Source organism: Phyllobates terribilis, unplaced genomic scaffold (genome assembly GCF_046119375.1).
Source record: "Phyllobates terribilis strain yellow unplaced genomic scaffold, ASM4611937v1 Scaffold_2__4_contigs__length_985480577, whole genome shotgun sequence".
Classification (NCBI taxonomy): domain Eukaryota; kingdom Metazoa; phylum Chordata; class Amphibia; order Anura; family Dendrobatidae; genus Phyllobates; species Phyllobates terribilis.
In genome coordinates this window covers 157,641,551-157,663,723 of record NW_027362762.1, presented here as the reverse complement: position 1 = coordinate 157,663,723, position 22,173 = coordinate 157,641,551, and the positions used below count along the sequence as shown (strand labels likewise).

Here is a 22,173-nt window from a genome sequence, read left to right as displayed (position 1 = left end):
ATGTAAAAAGTCTATTACGTTTGGGCTTCCAAACACAGATTTTTTTTCAATTTATTAATGATAGTCATAGATTATTAAGCAGAGACTATTAATTCTGAATGCAGGACTGGTCATTTAACTGATCCATCCTGCGTCACAATTTTTAATTAATCGTGAGTTTAGATCAAGACCTCTGGAGAAAAAGGAATAGGGACATTAGACAGTAATGATGTTTCATAATACAGTATATAAATAATTGTATACTGAGATATATTTTCATATGTAACACCTAAAAAAGAGGAACATTCCTCCGGCACATGTTATGAGTATAGCCAGCTGTAGACCGATGGGATGTTTTTCAGTTGCAATGTTCTTCGAGAATGAAAACTTCAATGTACAATAGTTTAAGGAATGTAAACCATGTAGCAGTTCTTCACTTAGCGATTTTGTGATTTTATTTTTGTATCTTACATAAATTACTTCTATCTTTCAAAATATATATATTTTTTTTATTAAAATCAGAGAGTGACACAAATTCTTTTTCATAGTTTGATAGTTTGTATGTGATCTGTGAGAATGAGTTTTTTTTCTGATTATAGATTTTTTTTTTAATCTATTTTCTGTGCATGGTTTGGAGGTTTGCCATTTAGCCTGAACTTATGTTGAACAGGTGGTTGTTGTCTACCCTTTTTTTTACTTTAAAAATGGGTCTAGTGTAGTCTGAAAATAAAAATAAAAAAATATGTACTCACCTACTGGATCCCCGCTGTTCCTCGGTAGTGCTACCCGTGTCCCCCATCAATCTTTTCACTTCCTCTTCTGGCAAGGATCGTGAGATGACCACTTCAGTCAATCAGTGGTGCAGCCACCAGTCATATGTCATCTACACCAGAAAGAGAGAGTCTCCTTGCTCTCTCCTCTGGCAGAGGAAATATTATTGTTTATTTAGCTCAAAATGTCTTTTTTTGGATTTTATCCTAAGTTTATTTTCAATCTGAACACAAATTACAATAAAAAAGCTGATTTCCTAAACTTCACATCCCTTTGAAGAATAACTCACTCACAGAGAATCATACTGAGCCAAATATAGAAGGGAACTGTTTAATGTCACTTATCTTAGCAAATACTGTACATCTCCATGTTCTTATCTAGTCTATTACTAGAACAAAACTTAGTAGATCAATAATGTCCAGAATTGAGTTAACGATTGTCCTACGTGAGTACTCTAAACACACAGAAGAGGTACTGCATCCTACATGCTGCAATGTTGCTCCGTACAACACCATAATATAGACACCTTCTCCCATATAATCAGCAATTCATCAATATGGCATTTGATAGAGTTTACCGCAATAAAAATGTCTGAAATCTCAGGATGCATCAGTTGTAATCCTTGCCCCCCAACTTTCATGGTTCCAGTGGGACAGTCCCGGGTTTGTGGAAAGGTCCTGATTTCCAGGATAGTCGAAGTTATGTCCCACTTTTATTTGTATCTGCATTGTTAGGATGCAAATAGTGTTAAATATAAGGGTAAAATGAGGAGCTTTAGTTCTAACTTTACCATTCAGGGCCAACACTATGGGTTGGTGAGGGGACAAATTGGGCAAAAAGGCACCCAGAGTTTGCAAGTCAGAAATTGTACTGACAATGCCACATCCATTATCAATACGGTTTCAGAGGTTAGAAGTGTAGAAGGACTTTTGGTAACATCATGGTCATGTAACCAAAGGTCCTTCGACCTGCAGGAGTGTGGTGGAGCTGAAGAGAAGAGAACATGCTATGTCTTCTACTCTGTGTGAACTTGGAGAATATTTTTGTAATATGAAGTGTATGTGCGTGTGTGTGTAACATGCAGTGTGTGTAGCATGGAGTGTTTGCATAGCATGGAGTGTGTGTATACTGTATGTATCCTTAAGTGTGTGTATGGCACAGAGTGTGTGTAGCATGAAGTGTGTGTATATTTAATCTACAGTATGTTTGTGTGTGCGTGTAGCATAGAGTACTTGTATAGCATGGAGTGTGTGTATATGTAACCTATAGGATGTGTGTGTACAGCATAGAATGTGTATATAGCATAGAGTGTGTGTATAGCATGGAGTGTATGCGTAACAAACAAATTATTAAATAGCAGCTCAGATGAGAGTTTGTAAACTCATCAGCAATCACTCAGCGAATGATCAAAATGCTCACTGGTCGGGTGATTGGATCTTTTATGTAGGAACAAATATCATCAGTACTGGCAACACATTGCTGGTGTAAACAGGAGATGTGCTGCCGATAACATGATATGTGTGGGGATAAAATAATACATTAGTGATTGTCTTCAGTATCATTATTCATCAGCTTAAAAAGGCCAGTACTAAGCACCAAATGACTTGAATATACAACCCCTAGCAAAAATTATGGAATCACCGGGCTCAGAGGATGTTCATTCAGTTGTTCAATGTTGTTGAAAAAAGCAGATCACAGACATGGCACAAAACTAAAGTCATTTCAAATGGCAACTTAAAGGCTTTAAGAAACACTAAAAGAAATCAAGATAAAAAATGTGGTACTTAGTAAGGGTCATTTTTTTCAGACCAAGCAGAGGGAAAAAATTATGGAATCACCCAATTCTGAGGAAAAAAATATGGAATCACACTGTAAATTTTGCAACAAATTAGATCTGCTCATTAGTCTGCATCTAAAAAGGAGTGATCACACCTTGGAGAGCTGTTGCATCAAGTGGACTGACATGAATCATGGCTCCAACACGAGAGATGTCAATTGAAACAAAGGAGAGGATTATCAAACTCTTAAAAGAAGGTAAAACATCAGCAATGTTGCAAAAGATGTTGGTTGTTCACAGTCAGCTGTGTCTAAAATCTGAGCCCGGTGATTCCATAATTTTTGCCAGGGGTTGTATTAGATCAGCACCTGTTTAACAGTCTGAGATCATCTCGTGTAAATGGAGGGAGGAGACACCATGGGGGCATCAATTGGGTGGTGGCATTATTTGGGGGTATTAAACTGTGTGGAAACAGTAAGTGACCTCACTATTTCTGTTTCAACAGTCTAGCAAGCAAATTGGGAGAGCCTGAAGCCTTGGTACTGGAGGAGAATATTGATGTAGTTTTTATTCCGAAATATGGTTGGAAACTTCACATGATTGAGCTGTAAATGTTCCTGGTTGTAGGTTCTTCCAGAAAGACAGGGCAAATAGGAAAGGAGGAGGAGTATGTCTGTAAGTGAGGAGTGATATGAAGGCGAGTGTGACAGAGGCAATAGGGGGGAAGGTTGTGAGGAAGTTGAAACCTTGTAGGGTCGGTGCTATACCTGTTTATAGGATCTCATACATCAGCCCATCAAATCTTCCCCTAGACATAAATGATTACACCAGTTTTCCTAGGAGAGTTATTTTTAGGTATTAGTAGATGTTTTTTTGTTTTGTTTTCTTAATAGAGAATTTTTAATTATAAGAATACTATTTGTAAAATGTAAAAGGGTTTGTAAGACCATTCTAAAATGTAGGATAGGCTGTAGCGATGTACTTCCTGCCATTGTTATAGGAGGTCTTGGTCCATTCGTACGTTTGTATGTCTATTTCATGTCCTCCCATGCTGATAGTACATCTGCAGATGAGAGGAAGAGAAGTTAGTTAATTTTTTAGGCCATTTTATAGTGTGTGATATTGTATGAATTTAATTACTAGGATATTATGTCATTATAAGACCCCCTACCAGAGGGGTACAATTGTTCTATACAACCTTCAACTTGTAGAGCTGTAATATGGTATCCACAGACTTATTTTAGGCCCTACTGTACCTCTATGTGTCTCTGATTTCATACTGAGCAGTATTTTATCTGACATATACCCTTTCCAGTGGTATTTAGAATTAAAAAAATCCTAAAAATACTTACATGGAAATAATGTATACCTGAATGTAACATCTACTTATATTGCTTTTGTTTTCCTTACTAAAGCTGGTGGTAATTATTAGCCGCTGAATTCTAGAATTAGACCATGAATTGGGTATTGGAATGTTGGTCCAGTTAAACCCATTTCCATTATCACCCCCTCTTAATACAGTGGCCACAGCAGCCTCTCTATTAAAGGGAACCAGTCCGGTGCCCCAAATCTTTCAAACTGCCACCATTAAGTTGTAGAGCCGTATTCTCGCTTTCAGATAGCCTTGACCAATCTTCATATCAATGCCAAAATAACTAATACAGTGTGGATCATAATATGCTAATTAGCTATAACTAGCCTGGGTGGGATTCAGTACATTGAGACTATTGTGATTGAGACATGTGATGCTGTAATTGATGTCTTCACCACTGTCTAAGTAATTTCTAAAATGACGTCCCATCTATAACTTGCTCAGTGCACTGATGAAGCGAGGGAGAGTAGTCCCAATTTCACTGTGCATGCTCAGGAAGGCATGGTGGCTCCATTCTAGACATGACGTAACAAGTGGAAAGGGTGGCAATCATGCTCAGCGGCAGTGATTTCTGCACCTGATGCTAGTCTGAATGAAGGAACGATCACCTGGACCAGTCCTAATTAATTTGCATATGACGATCAACAATATATTAGTTATTACGGCACCAATATGAAGATATAGCAGCAGGAATAAGGCTATAAAGCGTAATGGTTAAAATTTGGGAGACTTTAACAATTTAAAGTTTACAGTGAACACTAATATCACAAAAGCTACACACTTATGGCTGTGTGGCACCCTGCTGTGCACAGGTACCACAGGACCCAGGGTGCCTGGACGGACTTCTCCAAAAGAGGCCCTCATTACATACAAACACCTCCACCCTTCCACCTCACACCACCAGAGGGAGCCCGTTAGGGATATATATATGGGAGGGTGGAGCCAGGCAGTCAGTCAGTTTAGAGTTCAGTCAGACAGAGAGAGAGTCTGAGAGCGTGCTGACGCTGAGAGCAGCGAAGATGCAGCGCGTCTGCTGCTGAGTTCTGAGGGCCCCGAGTGTGGCCAACGGCAAGGAGGAAAGGAGAGAGGAGTTTAGGGGGCAGAGGAGCATCATAGGCTCACCCCAAGATACAAACCGGACACCGGGTCCGCGCCTACAGGGTCCTTTATACCCAGTAGGGATCACCGGCATTCCAGGAGGACTACAAGTCCCTGGCTGACCTGAATCTAGACCCACACAGGACCAGGAACCACGAAGGCCCCGACGACCTCGGATAGTGGTTGCCAGCAGAAGGTCCTACTACCGAGCGGCAGGTGAAGGAACAGCACGACACATAAGCTAGGCCCAGTTGCAGGCTGGCCAGGAGCATACAGAGAGGCAGACACGGACCAGGAGGCCTTATACCTGCTCACTGGGGAGAAGTCCTGAAGTGCACCCATCCTACTGTGTACCCTGGACCGTACCTGACATCCCCACCAGTAAAGGTATTGAAGCGAATCCCCTGTCTCTGTCAGTTACTCCTGCTGCGCCATCCGCCTGCATTACAAGTCCCAGCATCACCACCCACCAAACTCCACACTGCCCCGGGGGCCTGCTCCACCTGTGGGGAGCAGAAACACCTTAGCTGCCATCCCATCACCCCCCCCGGAGGTCTGCAGCAGCGTTGGTAATCCTTACCAGATACCACAGGTGGCGTCACGAAATATTTACTTTATTTTTATTTTCTATCCAAGTTAGAATCCCCTTTTTGGTTGACCGCCCTGGGCCACGGACCGGGCCAGCCACTGTAACATACCCCTCCCAGCATCCATAGGCCCGGCTGCCGAGTACCCCCATTGCCCCGGGGGCGCGTCAGCTGTATATCAGCACACATTGTACCTGCGGCCGTGTGCTACAGAGACATCTATAGTCGAGGTGTTCCCATATAGTGCGCTGCACGAATTGTAGGGTTGTTCCCATAGAAGCAATGCATCTAATGGAGAACAGCTTCACAATACAGCATGTAATTGAGCGCGCCACAAGTTTTTGACTGATTTAGTATGAATTTGGATGCATATATTGTTAAGAAAGGGCCCCTAGAACGCTATGAGGGTCTTATCATTGCTCTGCAAACCTAAATGGTTGTACAGTGCCATCATTTGGCAGTATGCTTGACGTAATGTAAATTTAATTGAAACATTTACTTACTTTTTACCAGGACGACTGATGAAGCACAGGCTATAAAGTGCGAAGTCAAACTCAGGACTTGAGCCTATTATTTGCGTGCCGACTTCTTTATTGAAACCTTCCCAATTAAACTGTTTCCCCAACACATCTGGGTAGGTAGTCCACTGTCAAAATAAAAATAAATTTTAAAAAAATGAAAACACTGTGTTATGCTTCATGCTGTCACATTACTGTCCATTGAGGCAATTTTCCTAGAATGTGCTGCTTGAACTGTATTAGAAATGGTAGAAGCTGGAGATGAGCAAATTTATTCGAGTGGAATTTAATTCTCTTCGAAACTTACAAAAATCTGTGTTCTCTTTACTCATTCCTTGTGAATTCAGCAAAATAGTGGCTAGCTCATCGCCACTCTTATCTTTTCATATTTATCAGTCATGCACATCTTTTTCGGCCAACTTCACGCTGAGCTGCGAATACCGGCTCAACTAGTTCTCTAAATGTGCCTGTGTGCCACGCTGTGGTGACATGCTTCCCTCAATGTGTTGACTAGGCCTCGGGCAATTCTCGTCGTAAAGCCATGACGTCAAAATGTGCACCACGATGGCATGATCCACAGAGAAATCAGAGGCGAGGCCTAGTCACACTGTAAGCCATGGCCCAGAATGAAGCAGGCCAAAGAAGATTCACGCTATGGTGGAAGGCGAAAAGAAGAGGTGTGGTGGACCAGACAGCAGCCTTTGAGGGTGGTGAGACAGATGAGCGGTGAGGTATTATTTTAGTTTTTTTACATCCTATGTTTATTATGCTCTGTAGTCTGGTGAGATAAAAAAGTGTGATTTGCTGACTTCAAATCTCTGCAGATCCGATCATCTCTAGTAGAAGCCAATCAATCAAACACTTCTCTTCTTTGATAAAATAGGTTAAATAGATAAAGCATAAAAGGCTGATAGGTGAGCATTGAGGGCTCGGGGGAGGATTTCTTTGATGACCCCAGTTCAGCCCCCCTGCAGCTGGCAAGGCATGTTGTATTGTGAAAATGAACACAGTCGATGTAACCTAATTTGTCCCGCCAAACGACCATATCTGAAGTGTCAACAAGGCAAAATGCTGGTGGTTCATAATTAGATTGTGTCTCCACAATTTGGGTCTAAATTCAATTGTCCTGTTTGCCCTGCTGCCATTGTCGTGGATATAGGAATAGTTTGCAATGAAAGGAATTCGTAATAGTTAATGTCATTATGTATAGTAGAAAAGGCTGCGGGTTCTCTGCGTGACCCATGAGTAGGATACAACCTTCATCTGAATAACTAGGACTGGACGCACAGGGTGAGATCTAGCCTAATTGTAGAGGCAAACAGAACAGATTCTTGAGAAGATAATGGATGTCACTAGCCGTTCCTTTATGATGTCAGTCCAAATGCCCATTACATCCCATCCCTGGATGACAGATAACATTTTGTGTTCATCATGATAACACTACACAATTAGTTCACTTTGCTGGACCACATGTATGATTAATTGTAGAACTCACCGGCCCGTCATAATTATGGCTGTGATAATTGATCATTCCTTTCTTTTCTAAGAGGTAGAACCGGATCCAACTGTGGAAACCAGACACTTTGCCTTTCTTTACTTCACCTGGATAAGAGGGATTGGTTTAATTTGAAAAAACTTCCATATCATAGTAAATAATACCTTCACTGTATCTGTGTACAATAAAATACCCATTTTTGTAACAAGCTAACCTAAAGATTTATTGCAATAAAGTAAGAGGCAGGCCGCCGACAGTGCCGTTCTTGTGAATGAAACTTTCAATTAATTGAAACTTTATAGACACAGTGCATAGACAAGGGTCTAGTACTCTTTAGATTAGAGTGGGGGGTTAAAAAAAGGTCATGGTTTAAATGTGATAACTTGTGGCAAAAATGCTCCACAATTCAGGTGCAAAATATTGGTATCAACTAACCCACACAATAGGTGGTATAAAGAGTGAAAATATGCCCTAATGTATCATCCAACACGAGCCATAGTGATAAATGTGGCACATGTTGTCTAGTCTAACATTATATTATTTGTAAATAAGGGTATAATATAAGAGCAGTCCTAGTGAATGATAACTAAAGACATACAAAAAAATGTATGTATAAAAATATTCCATGTGGTCATGGAAAAAAAATATTGTTTCCATTCTTGGACAGGAACATTATTGCCCGTTGACCATACATACCCACAAACACATGTTCAAAGCCACTGGAGTCTTGTTCCCCTGAGGAGCGGGAGTAAAGCCCAAACCACATCTTCCTCAAGTCATCCACAAACTCCTCCTCCTCTTTGTACAGTCCTACAGATATTACAATATATACAGGCACTTAAATATTGGTAATGTACAGTATATGCAATAAAATACTCGTTAATACAATTGAACTACTAGCTGATCTTTTAATACTTTACTTCTCCATTGAGTCTCCAAAATGTGAATAATTTTTATGCGCTGCAATTATTAAGGTTTCACACATCCATCATTCTTGTTCAGAGTACAGACTTCGATCTCAGCAGCCTCATACATAATGAATGTCGGGTGTATGAAACTGACCTTAATCCCTTTCTGGCCCAAGGCGTACTAATACGTATTTGCGCCCTGGGCCTTATGAGCCAGATACGTATTAGTACGCCCTGGCAATTACGCCCTCACACGAGCAGTGCGGGCGCGATCGCTGCCGGGTGTCAGCTGATTGTCACAGCTGACACCCGGTACTATGTGCAGGGAGCAGTGCCGCACCGCTCCCTGCACATTAACCCCCGAAATGCTGTGATCGAAGTCATGGTGACCCGATGTCGTCATAACATCCGGATCACCAGGAGGCAAGAATTTACTTTGGCCATGCGCAGTGCGCGACCAAAGTAACTTCTCCCTGTGCAGCACTAACAGGCTGTATAGCACAGGGATGGTGCTGCATCTCTATGCTATACAGCCGATCAGAATGTAAAAAGTGAAAGTCCCATAGTGGGACAAAGTGTAAAAGTAAGAAAAGTATCAGAAAGTGAAAAAAAAAAATTGTTAAAATCTAAAAAAAAAAAGAAAAAAAATAATCCCCAAAAAATAAAAATATACTGTACCCATAAATAAATATTCTTAAGAAAAAAAAAATAAACCAATGAAAGTACACATATTTGGTATCGCCGCATCCGGAACGACCTGACCTATAAAACTGTCCCACTAGTTAACCCCTTTAGTGAACACGGTAAAAAAAAAAAACAACGAAGCAAAAAATGATGCTTTATCATCATACCAAAAGGCAATGGTACTCACCAGCCAAGGTTTCAAGAAAAATGCACACCAGGGGGCCGGCCGTGTCCTGGTGTGCATTTTTCTTGAAACCTTGGCAGGTGAGTACCATTGCCTTTTGCTATTTTTTAAAAAATTCTGCTTATTGTTCTGGCTATGCTGTTTGTTTTTAGCATCATACCACCAAACAAAAAGTGGAATAAAACACAATAAAAAAGACGAATGTAAATAAAAATGGTACTGCTGAAAATGTCATCTTGTCCCGCAAAAAACAAGCTGCCATACAGTTCCAATGGCCGAAAAAGAAAAAAGTTATAGCTCTCAGAATAAAGCAATACAAAAACAATTATTTTTTCTGTAAAATAGTTTTTATTGTGTAAAAGGGCCAAAACATAAAAAAAATATAGATGTGGTACCGCTGTAAATGCACTGACCTGAAAAGTAAAGCTGCCTTATCAATTTTACCACAGGCGGAACGGCATAAAAAAATAAAATAAAAAAAACAATTCCTGAATTGTTGGTCTTTGTTTATTCTGCCTCCCAAAAATCGGAATAGAAAGCGATCAAAAAATGTCACGTGCCCGAAAATAGTACCAATAAAAACGTCACGTTGTCCCGCAAAAAACAAGCCATCACATGACTCTGTCGGGCGAAATATGGAAAAATTATAGCTCTCAAAATATGGCGACGCAAAAACTAGTCTTTGCAAAAAAAAGGTTTTTAAGTGTGTGACAACTGTGATTCATAAAAACCCGATATCAATCTGGTATTACTGTAATTGCACCGACCTGAAGAATAAAGTAGTCTAATCACTTATACCGCACGAGGAACGGCGTAAAAAATAAACTCTAGGATTAGGGTTGTGCTAGGATTAGGGTTAGGGTTGTGCTAGGGTTAGAGTTTTGATAGGGTTAGGGTTGTGCTAGGGTTAGGGTTGGGCTAGGGTTAAGGTTAGGGTTGGGAGTTTTTCAGAAGTAAAGAAAAATAAATGATGACGATATGGCGATTAGTGTTGAGCGCAAGTATTCGCTACTTGAGTTTGCATCAGGTGCTCGGGTATGCACCGAGTATCGTGGGTGCTCGAGTCTCCGCCTCATATGTTTTGCAGCTGTTATACAGCCAAAAAAACTTTGCGGGGATTGCCTGCCATGCACGAGCAATCCCTGCATGTTTTTTTTGGGTGTCTAATAACCGTGAAACATGCGAGCAGGGACTCGAGCATGTCACTTGAGCACCCGTGATACTTGGTGCATACCCAAGTTCCTGATGCAAACTTAAGTAGTGAGCACTTGCACTCAAGACTAATAACAACTTATTCAATATGATGACCTAATGTTATCAAATTCTGTGTCATACCTCTGGGTTCAAAATGTTCACTATACCCCTTGATAAAATCCTTGAGGGGTGTAGTTTCTAAAATGGAGGCACTTGTGGGGGGTTTCCACTGTTTAGGCACATCAGGGGCTCCCCAAATGCAAAATGGCATCCGCTAATTATTCAAGCAAATTTTACATTCAAAAAGTCAAATGGCACTCTTTCCCTTCCGAACCCTGGTGTGTGCCCAAACAGTGTTTTCTTCTCCCACATATGGGGTATCGGCTTACTCAGGAGAAATTTCACAACAAATTGAATGGTGCAATTTCTCCTGTTACCTTTATGAAAATGCAAAATTGGAGGCTGAAAAACATATTTGTTGGAAAAATGTGAAAATTTTATTTTTACGGCTCAATGTTATAAACTTCTGTGAAGCACCTGGGGGTTCAGGGTGCTCACCACACAGCTAGATAAGTTCCCTGAGGGGTCTAGTTGCCAAAATGGGGTCACTTGTGGGGGGTTTCTACTGTTTAGGCACATCGGGGGCTCCCCAAACGCAACATGGCATCGGCAAATTATTTTAGCAAATTTTACATTCAAAAAGTCAAATGGTGCTCCTTCACTTCCGAACCCTGCCGTGTGCCCAAACAGTGGTTTTCCCCCACATATGGGGTATCAGCGTGCTCAGGAGGAATTGCATAACAAATTTTGGGGTCCATTTTTTCGTGATACCCTTGTGAAAATAAAAAAATTGGGGTCTAAAGTAAAAGTTAAATGTTCATTTTTTTCTTCCACATTCCTGTGAAGCACCTGAAGGGTTAATAAACTTCTTGAATGTGGTTTTGAGCACCTTGAGGGGTGCAGTTTTTAGAATGGTGTCACTTTTGGGTATTTTCTGTCATAAAGGCCCCTCAAAGTCACTTCAAATGTGATGTGGTCCCTAAAAAAATGGTTTTATAAATTTTCTTGTACAAATGAGAAATCCCTGGTCAACTTTTAACCCTTATAAATCCCTAACAAAAAAAAAATTGGGTTCCAAAATTGTGCTGATGTAAAGTAGACATGTGGGAAATGTTATTTATTAACTATTTTGTGTGACATATCTTTGTGATTTAAGGGCATGAAAATTCAAAGTTTGAAAATTGTGACATGTTCAAAATGTTCACCAAATTTCCATTTTTTTCACAAATAAACGCAAGAGATATCGAAGAAATGTTACCACTATCATGAAGTACAATATGTCACGAAAAAAACAGTCTCAAATTCAGGGGGATCCGTTGAAGCATTCCAGAGTTCTTACCTCATAAAGTGACAGTGGTCAGAATTGTAAAAATTGGCCTGATCATTAACGTGCAAACCACCCTCGGGGGTAAAGGGGTGAAACTTGGGGCATCTTTGATCTCTAATTGCAATCTGTCTTTTTTGCTCTGCAGGGTGTAGAAGAAAGACAAGGAACCATCAAATCCTGCAGGAAAAAAAGATGGCTCATGGGTAGAGGCATGATAGAGAGGGCCTCAATAAACTGACTGAACCTCTACCCATGAGCAATCTTTTTTCCAGCAGGGTCTGATAGTTCCTTGTTTTTCTTCTACACCGTGCATTAATCATTGCGGTTGTCATCATGCATAACCGGCACAAGGAGGAGCAGCAGCTGGTCAAGTCTTTACAAATTCTCAGATAGAGTTCTGCCTGTTGTAAGCACATCTCGCCAAGATGAGTAGTTCCTCTTACTCTCAAAGTCACTGCATTTCCCAAAACGTCTACACTATGGAGTGCTGCTTTTTCGTCTTTTAGATTTTTTGCACTATAGGAAGAGTACCGGCTACCACAAGAGAAGACCTGCATTGTGCCAATGTTTTCCCAGGGCACCATTCATTACAAAGAGAAAACTATATGGCTGTTCAGTTACATCAGTACTGTCCTCTCCATCTCCTCCCGGTGCTCATCTCTATGATCAATGCATGGAGAGAAAAAGGATGCTGAAAAACCTGTCTCATTTAGCAGCCAGAACAACGTTGGAAACTGGAGCGGTGAGTAACCTACTTGATCAAAGGTTTGAAGTCATACACTATCCTACGTCAACAAGAAAATGGACAATAATCCTTTCTCTGCCCTATACCACAACGGCTATTGGCATTCATTTTTACTTTGCACTAGATCACCAGGTATACTGGTCTTAAAGGATATTTCTCATCATCTTAAATGAGTAAAACTTTTCAATTTACTTGTTATTAAAAATCCTCTCCGTTCTCAAGAACAGAGGTATTTTAAATTGAATGGTTTTATGCTCAGGCCACCACTGCTCCCTTAGTGGTGGCTGGTCTCTTAGACAACATGTGCAGCAGTTACACTCTCTTGTCTATATAGATTGTAAGTGGTGCTCTGAAGCTGGCTGGATCTGGCTAACTTTAGTGCCCTTGTGCTCTGTGTGCATGCCAATATCCCTTGCCTGTATAGCTATATTGGCACCAGTGACCCAATGATATTGGATACCATCGCCTATGACACTACAACGAATAACAGCATTCTGTCATTCCAGCGATTTCCTCAAGACTCCAATGACCGACCTCCGTACCAGAGATTACTAGAAGGAAAGACACAAACTCGTCTTGTACGATCTACACTGTACCACCCTTGCAGAATACCATTGACAGAACAAAATCCCCAGGGAACTACGAAGTCACCTACGACCTACATTTTTCTTTGACAGCCGGGAATACTGACTGAAGTTCCAGAAGAACCTCAATAAATGCTTTCTGGACATCATTATATTCACGGTGGAATGCCTACAAAAAGCCAAGTCACAACAAAAAATCTCTGCTATCGATTTGCAACTCTCTGCTACCCTAGCCTCCACTGAGTGGATCAATCTGAAGTGCAAGACCGACTCCATCCTGCAGGAACGACTAAATCCACAACAGAGTATATCAAAGGAACAATTTCTCCACTATAAGGTCCTGGAGACAAAACCCTGACCCAAGACAACAGGGCTACTTCAGCTCAGGGAGTGATTCAATGGTTGGTCAACATGGAAGAACCCATTTTTTATCTCGGCCGCCCTGCAAAGGAGGAAACCAACGAGGAGATCTAAATACAGACCAAAGCAAAAAAGGATGACAACATGCTCCCAGATAAGACATCGAACATAGAAGTCAACATCTTGCACTACAGCCTCTCAACTGCGAAAATGATGGTACTACAGAAGGGTCTTCCATTCTGCCGCACTTCTAACTGGGATGCCTTCCATCTGGAGAGGGACCTACAGCGATTTTATCACAATATTAGACTTATATCACATTTTGGTTTACTTGTTGACACTTTCTCAGTGTGCCTTCACATGAGGGCCCATCTGTTCCTGATCTCTTCTTAATTGCTACTTTGGGCTTAAGCAACCCTAGTGTTTTCAATCCACCACATACTCATCACGCCACTGAAACACTCATAAACCTTATTAATAGAGATGTCAAACAAAACCTAGAGCAACACAGAAAAGGTCGCTTCCCCACACATGAAAATCTCTCCACAGGAGAGAAACAAGCCATTGACTGACTCAATTCCAATAAACATATCATAAAACCAGCCAACAAAGGATGGGCGATTGTAGTCATGGATCGCACACAGTACCTAGACAAAATACACTGCCAATTTTCACGTGTCTCTACATACAGAATGATTCCAAGAGATCCTACCCCTACCATCACAAAAAGACCATTGGTCAAAAGACATCCACATACTTAGCCAATGTACATCCAGTCACCCCCGTATTCTACATCCTGATCCACAAGTCGCTCTTCAACCCACCAGGTCGACCCATAGTGGCCTCCACCAAAAATGCACAGTCCTACTGCTGGACACTGGAAACTTACTAAAAACCCTCCATAACCTGACATTAGTTCCCTCTGACAGCCTTTTGATGACTCTAGCTGTGAACAGTCTTTACACATCCAGAACACAAGACAAGGGCCTTGAAGCTGTCTCTCATTTACTCTCTACCTTCCACATAGACAGTAACTCCATCAGATTGTGCCTAGATCTACTTTCCATTGTACTACTTAAAAAATTTTTCGTATTCGGCGACACTTACTACCTCCAGATCTGTGGTACCACAATGGTCTCAAGCGTAGCTCCGGCTTATGCAAACACCTGAGCTATTTCAACAACCCTATAGGTGTTGGTTCAGATATATAGACAATATCTTTTGCATATGGCATGGCACCTTAGACACACTTAACTCCTTTGTTATGACACTGAATTCTGTCAGACCAGAACTCAAGTTTTCCCTCAACCATGATCACAACCAAATCCCTTTCCCTGACACCCCAGTACTCAAGGGCCCTGACAGACAATTCTCTACAGACTTATACTCCAAACCTACTGAGGGCAAAAACCTACTCCATCACTCCAGCTATCACCCAAGATCAACCAAGAACAGCTTACCCAGGACACAATTCCAAAGGGTATCCAGGATAGTCTCAGAAAAAAAAATCCTCCCCACGAGGTTGAACAACACGTCTAACAAATTCAGGGACAGACATTGCCCCTCCAATCTCCTCAAACAAGAGAACATAGCACTAATCACACTACCTTTACAAAAAACATGAACGAGTACTTTCATGCTCACCTACGACCCCCTCATGCCCAGAATCCACATTATCATTCACAAACACTGACCAATATTACACAGAGCCTACCCAGATATTGAAGCATTCAAATCACCTACTCTCATGTGCACTAGGAGACCTCGCAACATCTAGGACCACATGGTCAGAGCTGACATAGGAAGCACCAATATTTTACCCACTCAACGGTTCCTTGTCACCAGGAAATGTAGCACATTCCCCTGTATCAGTCTCTGTGGGCTCTTCTATGTTGGCGAAACCACACAACATGTTATGAATCGCATAGCTAGCCACTATTCGCTGTGGTAGAACATGGTTACCCCAACCCTTCCATCACTATAATGCCAGGCATATCATCTCACAATTACATTTCCAAGTCCTAGAACAAGTCCCTAGACCACGATGATGAGGCAACCACATTAAGTTACTGAAACAAAGTGAAGCTTTCTGGATTCACAAACTCCAAACCCTGGCCTCCCTGGGACTTAACAGAGTACTGGACCTATTAACTTAAAAAAAATGTTCTTCCTTCCTAAACAGAACCACTAAACCTACACCCACAGGGACCACTCACTCTCCTCCTTGTGGCCGCCACAGGGTAAATTGTACCTATAAATATTTCCTGTAAAGTTTTTCTGATATAAGCTCCCACATCATTTCTTTGACACATACATATCCATCATCATCATCCTAGTCTTCTGCTTTTTGTTCATCCTCTTCTTCCCTCCCCCTCCTCTTCCTCGTTTCCTTTTCTCCCTTCTTTCCCGTTCTCCACCTTTCATCTTCTCTACACCCTCATTGAGCATCTTTTTCCTTATCGTATTGACCTTACACTGCATTCTCTTATTGTACCCTGTTCTTCACCATCAGTTTTACACGCTCCTTGTGCCCTCCTTTTCCCCCCTGAATCCTTTGCCTGTTTTGACTGATCTTCCACCTCATCCCCTTCCTATGCCCCTTTCCATTTAGATCTTCCACCACATAACCACTCAGGTACGCACACCCGCAGTACCTCTGCACCAATTATCCACTGCTCCATGGCTGTGCACTTGCACTGGCATCACACATTACCATGGAAACCTCCTCCACAACCTAACTATAGGACGCAACCTACACTTTGATGTCACCTGACTGACCTTACTCTGCCAACCTAGTGACACGCATTTCACCCATTCCACACCCACAGCCCCAGCGCCATGACACACGCGAGGCCTATGTTTGGGGTGTGGCTTCCAGCACTGCGCTGCCCACCACCGGACATAAATGGCCACAGAAACGGCATCACAGCACTACCAGAGACAGAACATAGGCACAGGACTGCTTGTCACAGCCTCCAGATCGGGTATTTAATGCTACCTTGGCACTCTACTTCGCTCTGAGACTACTCTGACCTCACTACTCCCCTTGTATTCTAAAAGCTTTATTTTTCTATGTAAGAACATTACACCATTATTCTTTACACTGCGTCATTCTACAGGCTTCAACATCCGGCAGGGGCTTCATTTGTACAATTGCTCTGCTTTAAACTCCACGAGGTGCTCCATACACCTAGATACTTACTATGCATAATTACTTATGCTAAATTTGTTCCTATATCACCCACTCACCTATCCCTACTACAGGAGTTATCCAAAACTACCACCTGACCCAGGAAAACCTTATGTGTGACACTTATTCTGTCAATCCATATATTCTAGGGCACTTTTTCACTTTGCATAATGTTATTATGAATTGAAATGCTGTCTCTGTCTGAGATGGTTTAGTGAATCCTGCATTGAGCAGGGGGTTGGACCAGATGACCCTGGAGGTTCCTTCCCACTCTAACATTCTATGATTCTATGAGTGATTTGTGGCACCCCAGGAGTCCGGTTGCCACAATGGCATTGCCTCCCTCACAAGGGGTGATGCCATGCCTGGAAGCAACGAGGGGTCCCCTAATCAGGGTTACCAGCAAACAACACTTTCCTGGCTCCAGACCAGAAAGGGGAGCTCCTCCCCTTAGCAACTGGAATCTGGAGGCGGGGTTAGTGAGAGTGAGTTGAGAAGAGTTGAAGACAAGACAGCGACGAGGAAAGACCTGGGGAAGGGAGCTGTGTAGAAGCTCGCCCCAGAGGAGAGAAACGCAGAAGAACCGGACACCAGAGTCCGAGGTTGTGGGGCACTGAAGGCCCAGCAGCAGAATCCGGAGGGCAGGAGACTGCAGGTCTCCTGGCCCCATCAGACGCCCGGCGACACAGCAGCACCATAGGGTCCAGCACCGCCACGTGGGAGGTACACTTAAGGAAGGCCCGAGCTGCCTTCCATACGAGTGAGGAAAAGACGTTTTACTCAGGAACGAGGGCCGCAGCATAGCTGCAAGCAGCAGGGCCAAAGACATTAGCGCAGAGGGAAGGCCTACAACGTCACCTGGCGAGGTGGATTCCCAACTTGCTTCTAGGCCACCCGGACCTCTACTACCAGCTAGTACCCGTTCCCCGGTCTGCTTAACAAACTGCAAGTAAAGATAAGAGGAAACCACCATTAAAGCTGTGGACTGGTCATTATCTGCGCCATCACCTGCATTACACTGCACCAACAACATCCACCTCCACAATTGTACATATACTGCCCAGGAGCTTAGCTCTGCCTGTGGAGAGATGAACCAACTCTGCTGCATCACCATCAGCTCCAAGAGGCCCCATATAGCCGCATACCACAGGTGGTGTCACGAACATTATCTCTAAAAACTTCATTCCCCTTTTACTTTTCCCCTTTTATTGACCGCCCTGGGTCACGGACCAGGTCACTGCCATTGTAACATTCCCCAGCATCGACCGGCCCGGCTACCGGGTACCCCACGTCCCAGGGGGCGCGTAAAACTTGGCGTCATGAACAGGATAAACGAAGCCCGGTATAACCGGGTACTGTGTGCCATAGACTTTACTGAACTGTGTCATCACATCATTTGCCGTCAGCCAAGGGGAAGCAGGAGGCCCCGATCCGGAACCGCTGGGTAAGCGATCCCTCTCGCCGGCAGAGCAGCATACTGGTACATCAGCAGGACCTGGCTGAGGTTCACTAGGGGGGAGGAAGATGCCCAACCTGGGAGAGGATTCAGCCGCGGCTGCCACCACAGTAATGCCATTATCCATGCCGTATATATCGGGGGCGGCGTGGTTGCCCCAGTACTCAGGGGAGTCGCACACCCTGAGCGACTTCGGGGAGAGACTGCGCAGTTTGTTCCAAGTGTACTCCCTGTCTGAGGAGAAGAAAGTCAGCATCCTACTAGGCCAGCTAATCAGTGCAGCCCAGAGAGAGGTGAAGTCCTGGCCGGGCAGGGACAAAAGCACTGTCAAGGAAATACTGGCCCGTTTAAAGGATACCTTTGACACCCGCACAGCAGCAAAGATTAAAATGAAGTTCTACGAGTGCAAACAAAGGGTGCAGGACAGTGTACGGGACTGTTGTCTAAACCTGCAGGAGGCACTGCGGGCCATTAAACAGGTAGACCCCGACAGTGTGCGAGACGAGGACAGATTGCTAACTGAGCAGTTTGAGGGACTCCTGTCAAACGCTCACCGGACACAGCTGCGCATTATGGCTCTGCAAAACCCTGATCTGGACTTTATGAAATTTAAAGACCTGGCCATCTGGGTGCTGCGAGAATCAACCCCAAGTGGCACTGCACCCCTCCGGTGCCCAGCTATCACATACCACCAGGAGGTGGAGTCCTTTTCCCCGGCACCTGTGGAGGCTGACACGCAGACCCTAGATAATGACCCCTCTGCAGACCTACGCCTTCAGGTCCAGGAGCTAACCAAAAGTGTGGCTACGCTAACCAAAACCGTGCAGGCCATGCAAGTGTCTCCAAAGGAAAGAATCCAGATGGCTTCCAGTCCAGATGATGACCCATGGCGACGGCAGAGAAGGATTCCACCGACCACAGGGAGAAACAGCGATCGCTATGACCAGAACGGACAACCCATCTGCCGCCGCTGTCAAAAGGCGGGGCACCTCGCAAGATTCTGCAATTTAAACGAGCAACCCTTGGGGCAGGGGGCCAACCCCCAGGAGTAAGATGACTAGGCCCACAAAGCTGGCGAGACAAGTACGTGAGAGGACGACGGTCCTACCTGTCGTGCTTGATGGCGTCCCGATGAACGCATTGCTGGACACTGGTTCCCAGGTGACGATGCCGTATATCCTTTATAAACGATACTGGACTGATTCAGACATTACCCGCAGTCCAGATGAACATCTTAACATCTATGCCAGCAATGGTCAGACCTTGCCTCAGGTCAAGTGGGGTATAAAGAGGTGACCATAAAAGTTGGCCGAGTAGAATTTCCATCACAAGGGTTGATTATTGTAGATATTGATCGCCAAGTAAGTCATCCTATGATAACTATAGGCACCAATGTGATACAGAATTGTCTTGGGGAAATTATTGTTTTGTTGCAACAGGTCACAGAGACTGCCAGTTCCAGTCAGCAGTGAGTTCTGCAGAAGGAGATCAGAGCCCTGATGCAAAGACAACAGGTAGAGCTGGCTGGAGGAGAAGTCGGCAGTGTCAGAATGAGTGATCTGTTCCCCATTGCAATGCCCCTAGGAGTGAAATGTTAATATGGTGTGGGGCAGCAATAGGTCTCAGGGGTCAAGATTATCAGGCCCTGGTAGAACCCGTGTACTCTGATAGCAGGCCCACCATGACGGCTCTGGGGGTGATCGATGTCCGCAAGGGGAGAGTACCGATACGCATCCTGAATTGTGGGGAGAAAGAGGTCCATTTACCCCGCTATGCCACCCTTGCTAAGCTGTTCACTGTCAGTAACAATGCAATAAAGGCAGTGGAACCCTTTCCTTCGTCCAAACCGGCAGAGGATAATGGCTCTAAGGGGCATATGGAGGATTGGTGTCAGAAGCTACAAGTAGCACTGACTCCACCCCTTTGCATCAAAAACATGGGGTGTACCGGGTGGTCCAAGAATATGAGCGAGTCTTTAGCAAACACCCACTAGACTTTGGGCAGGTAAAAGGGGTCCAACATCATATCCCCACAGGAGATCATCCGCCCATTAAAGAGAGGTACCAGCCTGTACTCCCAGCTCACTATCAATGTGCCAAAGGAATGTCACGGGAGATGAAGGAGGCTGGGGTGATCAGAGATAGTTGTAGCCCATGGGCATCTCTATTAGTCCTAGTTTAAAAGAAAGATGGTACAATGAGGATGTGTGTTGATTATAGGCAGATTAACCGCATTACATATAAGGACTCCTACCCATTACCCAGAATTGAGGAATCATTAGCTGCACTAAAATTCGCTAACTATTTCTCCACTTTGGATCTCACCAGTGGGTATTGGCAGGTTCCCGTGACAGAGGCGGACAGAGAGAAGACCACGTTTACGACACCAATGGGCCTCAGAGAGTTCAACTGCATGCCATTCTGGCTCTGCAACGCCCCAGGAACATTCCAGCGGTTAATGGAGTGCTGCCTAGGACACAAAAACTTCAAAACCGTTCTGCTGTACCTAGACGATGTAAGTGTCTACTCAAAGACATACGAAGCACTTGGCCGAGGTGTTCGAAGCCCTATCTGGTTATGGCCTGAAAGTGAAGCCGTCCAAGTGCCACCTGTTGAAGCCCAAGGTGCAGTACCTAGGTCATGTGGTAAGCGCCGAAGGTGTAGCACCAGACCCTGAAAGAGTCTCCGTGATCAACGACTGGAAGACCCTCCACTATAAAGGAAGTGCAGCAGTTCCTCGGGCTGGTAGGCTACTACAGGAGATTCATCAAGGGTTTCACCAAGATAGTGGCACCCATGCAGGACCTCCTAGTGGGCCAGTCCAAGAAGGCCAAGAACCCGAATCCTCCGTTCAAGTGGAGTAAAACAGAAGAAGAATCCTTCACTTGACTGAAAGTGGCTATTACGGGAGACGAAGTCCTGGCCTACCCTGACTATGACCAACACTTTGTACTCTATACGGATGCCAGCAACATGGAATTGGGAGCGGTGCTGTCCCAGGTACAGCAGGGCAGAGAGAGAGTGATTGCCTACGCCAGCAGGAAGCTTCGTCCTATGGAAAGGAACCCTGACAACTATAGTTCCTTCAAATTGGAGTTTTTAGCCATAGTCTGGGCTGTAACAGAGCGCTTCAAACACTACCTCACCTCCTCCAGATTTACAGTCTTCACGGATAACAACCCGCTGACGCATCTGGAGACTGCGAAGCTTGGTGCCCTAGAACAACGATGGATGGCTTGACTGTCCAACTACGAGTTTACCATCAAGTATCGGGCGGGCATAAAAACACTAATGCTGATTCGATGTCCAGGGTGCCCAACTTGCCAGATGGGGAAGAAAACCCGGAAGAGCTGGAAGAGATAGAGCTACCCGCTTTCCATCGTCACGGGGTGACCCAGTGCTCCCACTGTGTGAGGATCAAGCGCTCCGCCAACAGAGAGGCCACGTTTAACCCACCATGGATGGGCAGAGACGCAGGATAGTGACCCGGCTGTCCACCTAGTAAAGGAGTTGCTGACACAAGCTGACTCACACGCTGATCCAGATGCTCCACAGGAGACCCAACAGTTATGGAAGGAAAAGGGCAAGCTGTTCATCTACGAGGGAAAGCTGTGTCGGAGAAGCATCAACTCCCGGACAAACAAACTGGTCTGACAGGTGGTAGTCCCGAGGCGGGATGCGCCAATGGTCTTAGAAGCGTACCACAATGGAGCAGGACACTTCCGGTGGAAGAAGTTGGAAGCTCTGCTACATGAGCAATTCTACGGGGCTGGCATGAGGAAAGCGATCGAGAGATGGTGTCGAGAATGTGGTCCATGCAACCTGAGATGGAAAGACCGTGATAGCCAGAGGTCTCCCCTGCAGCCCATAATCACCAAACAACCA

At 44.1% G+C, this 22,173-nt stretch overlaps 1 protein-coding gene across 1 annotated transcript in view; it reads right to left on the bottom strand.

The window, feature by feature from the left end:
- Positions 1-1,066: 1,066 nt before the first annotated feature.
- The window catches only part of ENDOU (endonuclease, poly(U) specific), a 69,627-nt gene continuing 48,520 nt past the window's right edge, over positions 1,067-22,173 (bottom strand). The window contains exons 8-11 of the mRNA XM_073663172.1: positions 8,294-8,407; positions 7,598-7,704; positions 6,088-6,230; positions 1,067-3,590 (exon numbers count right to left, since the gene is read on the bottom strand). Coding sequence (XP_073519273.1) covers positions 3,479-3,590; positions 6,088-6,230; positions 7,598-7,704; positions 8,294-8,407 — 476 coding nt within the window. The 3' untranslated portion in view covers positions 1,067-3,478. The remainder of the gene's footprint in view (positions 3,591-6,087; positions 6,231-7,597; positions 7,705-8,293; positions 8,408-22,173) is intronic.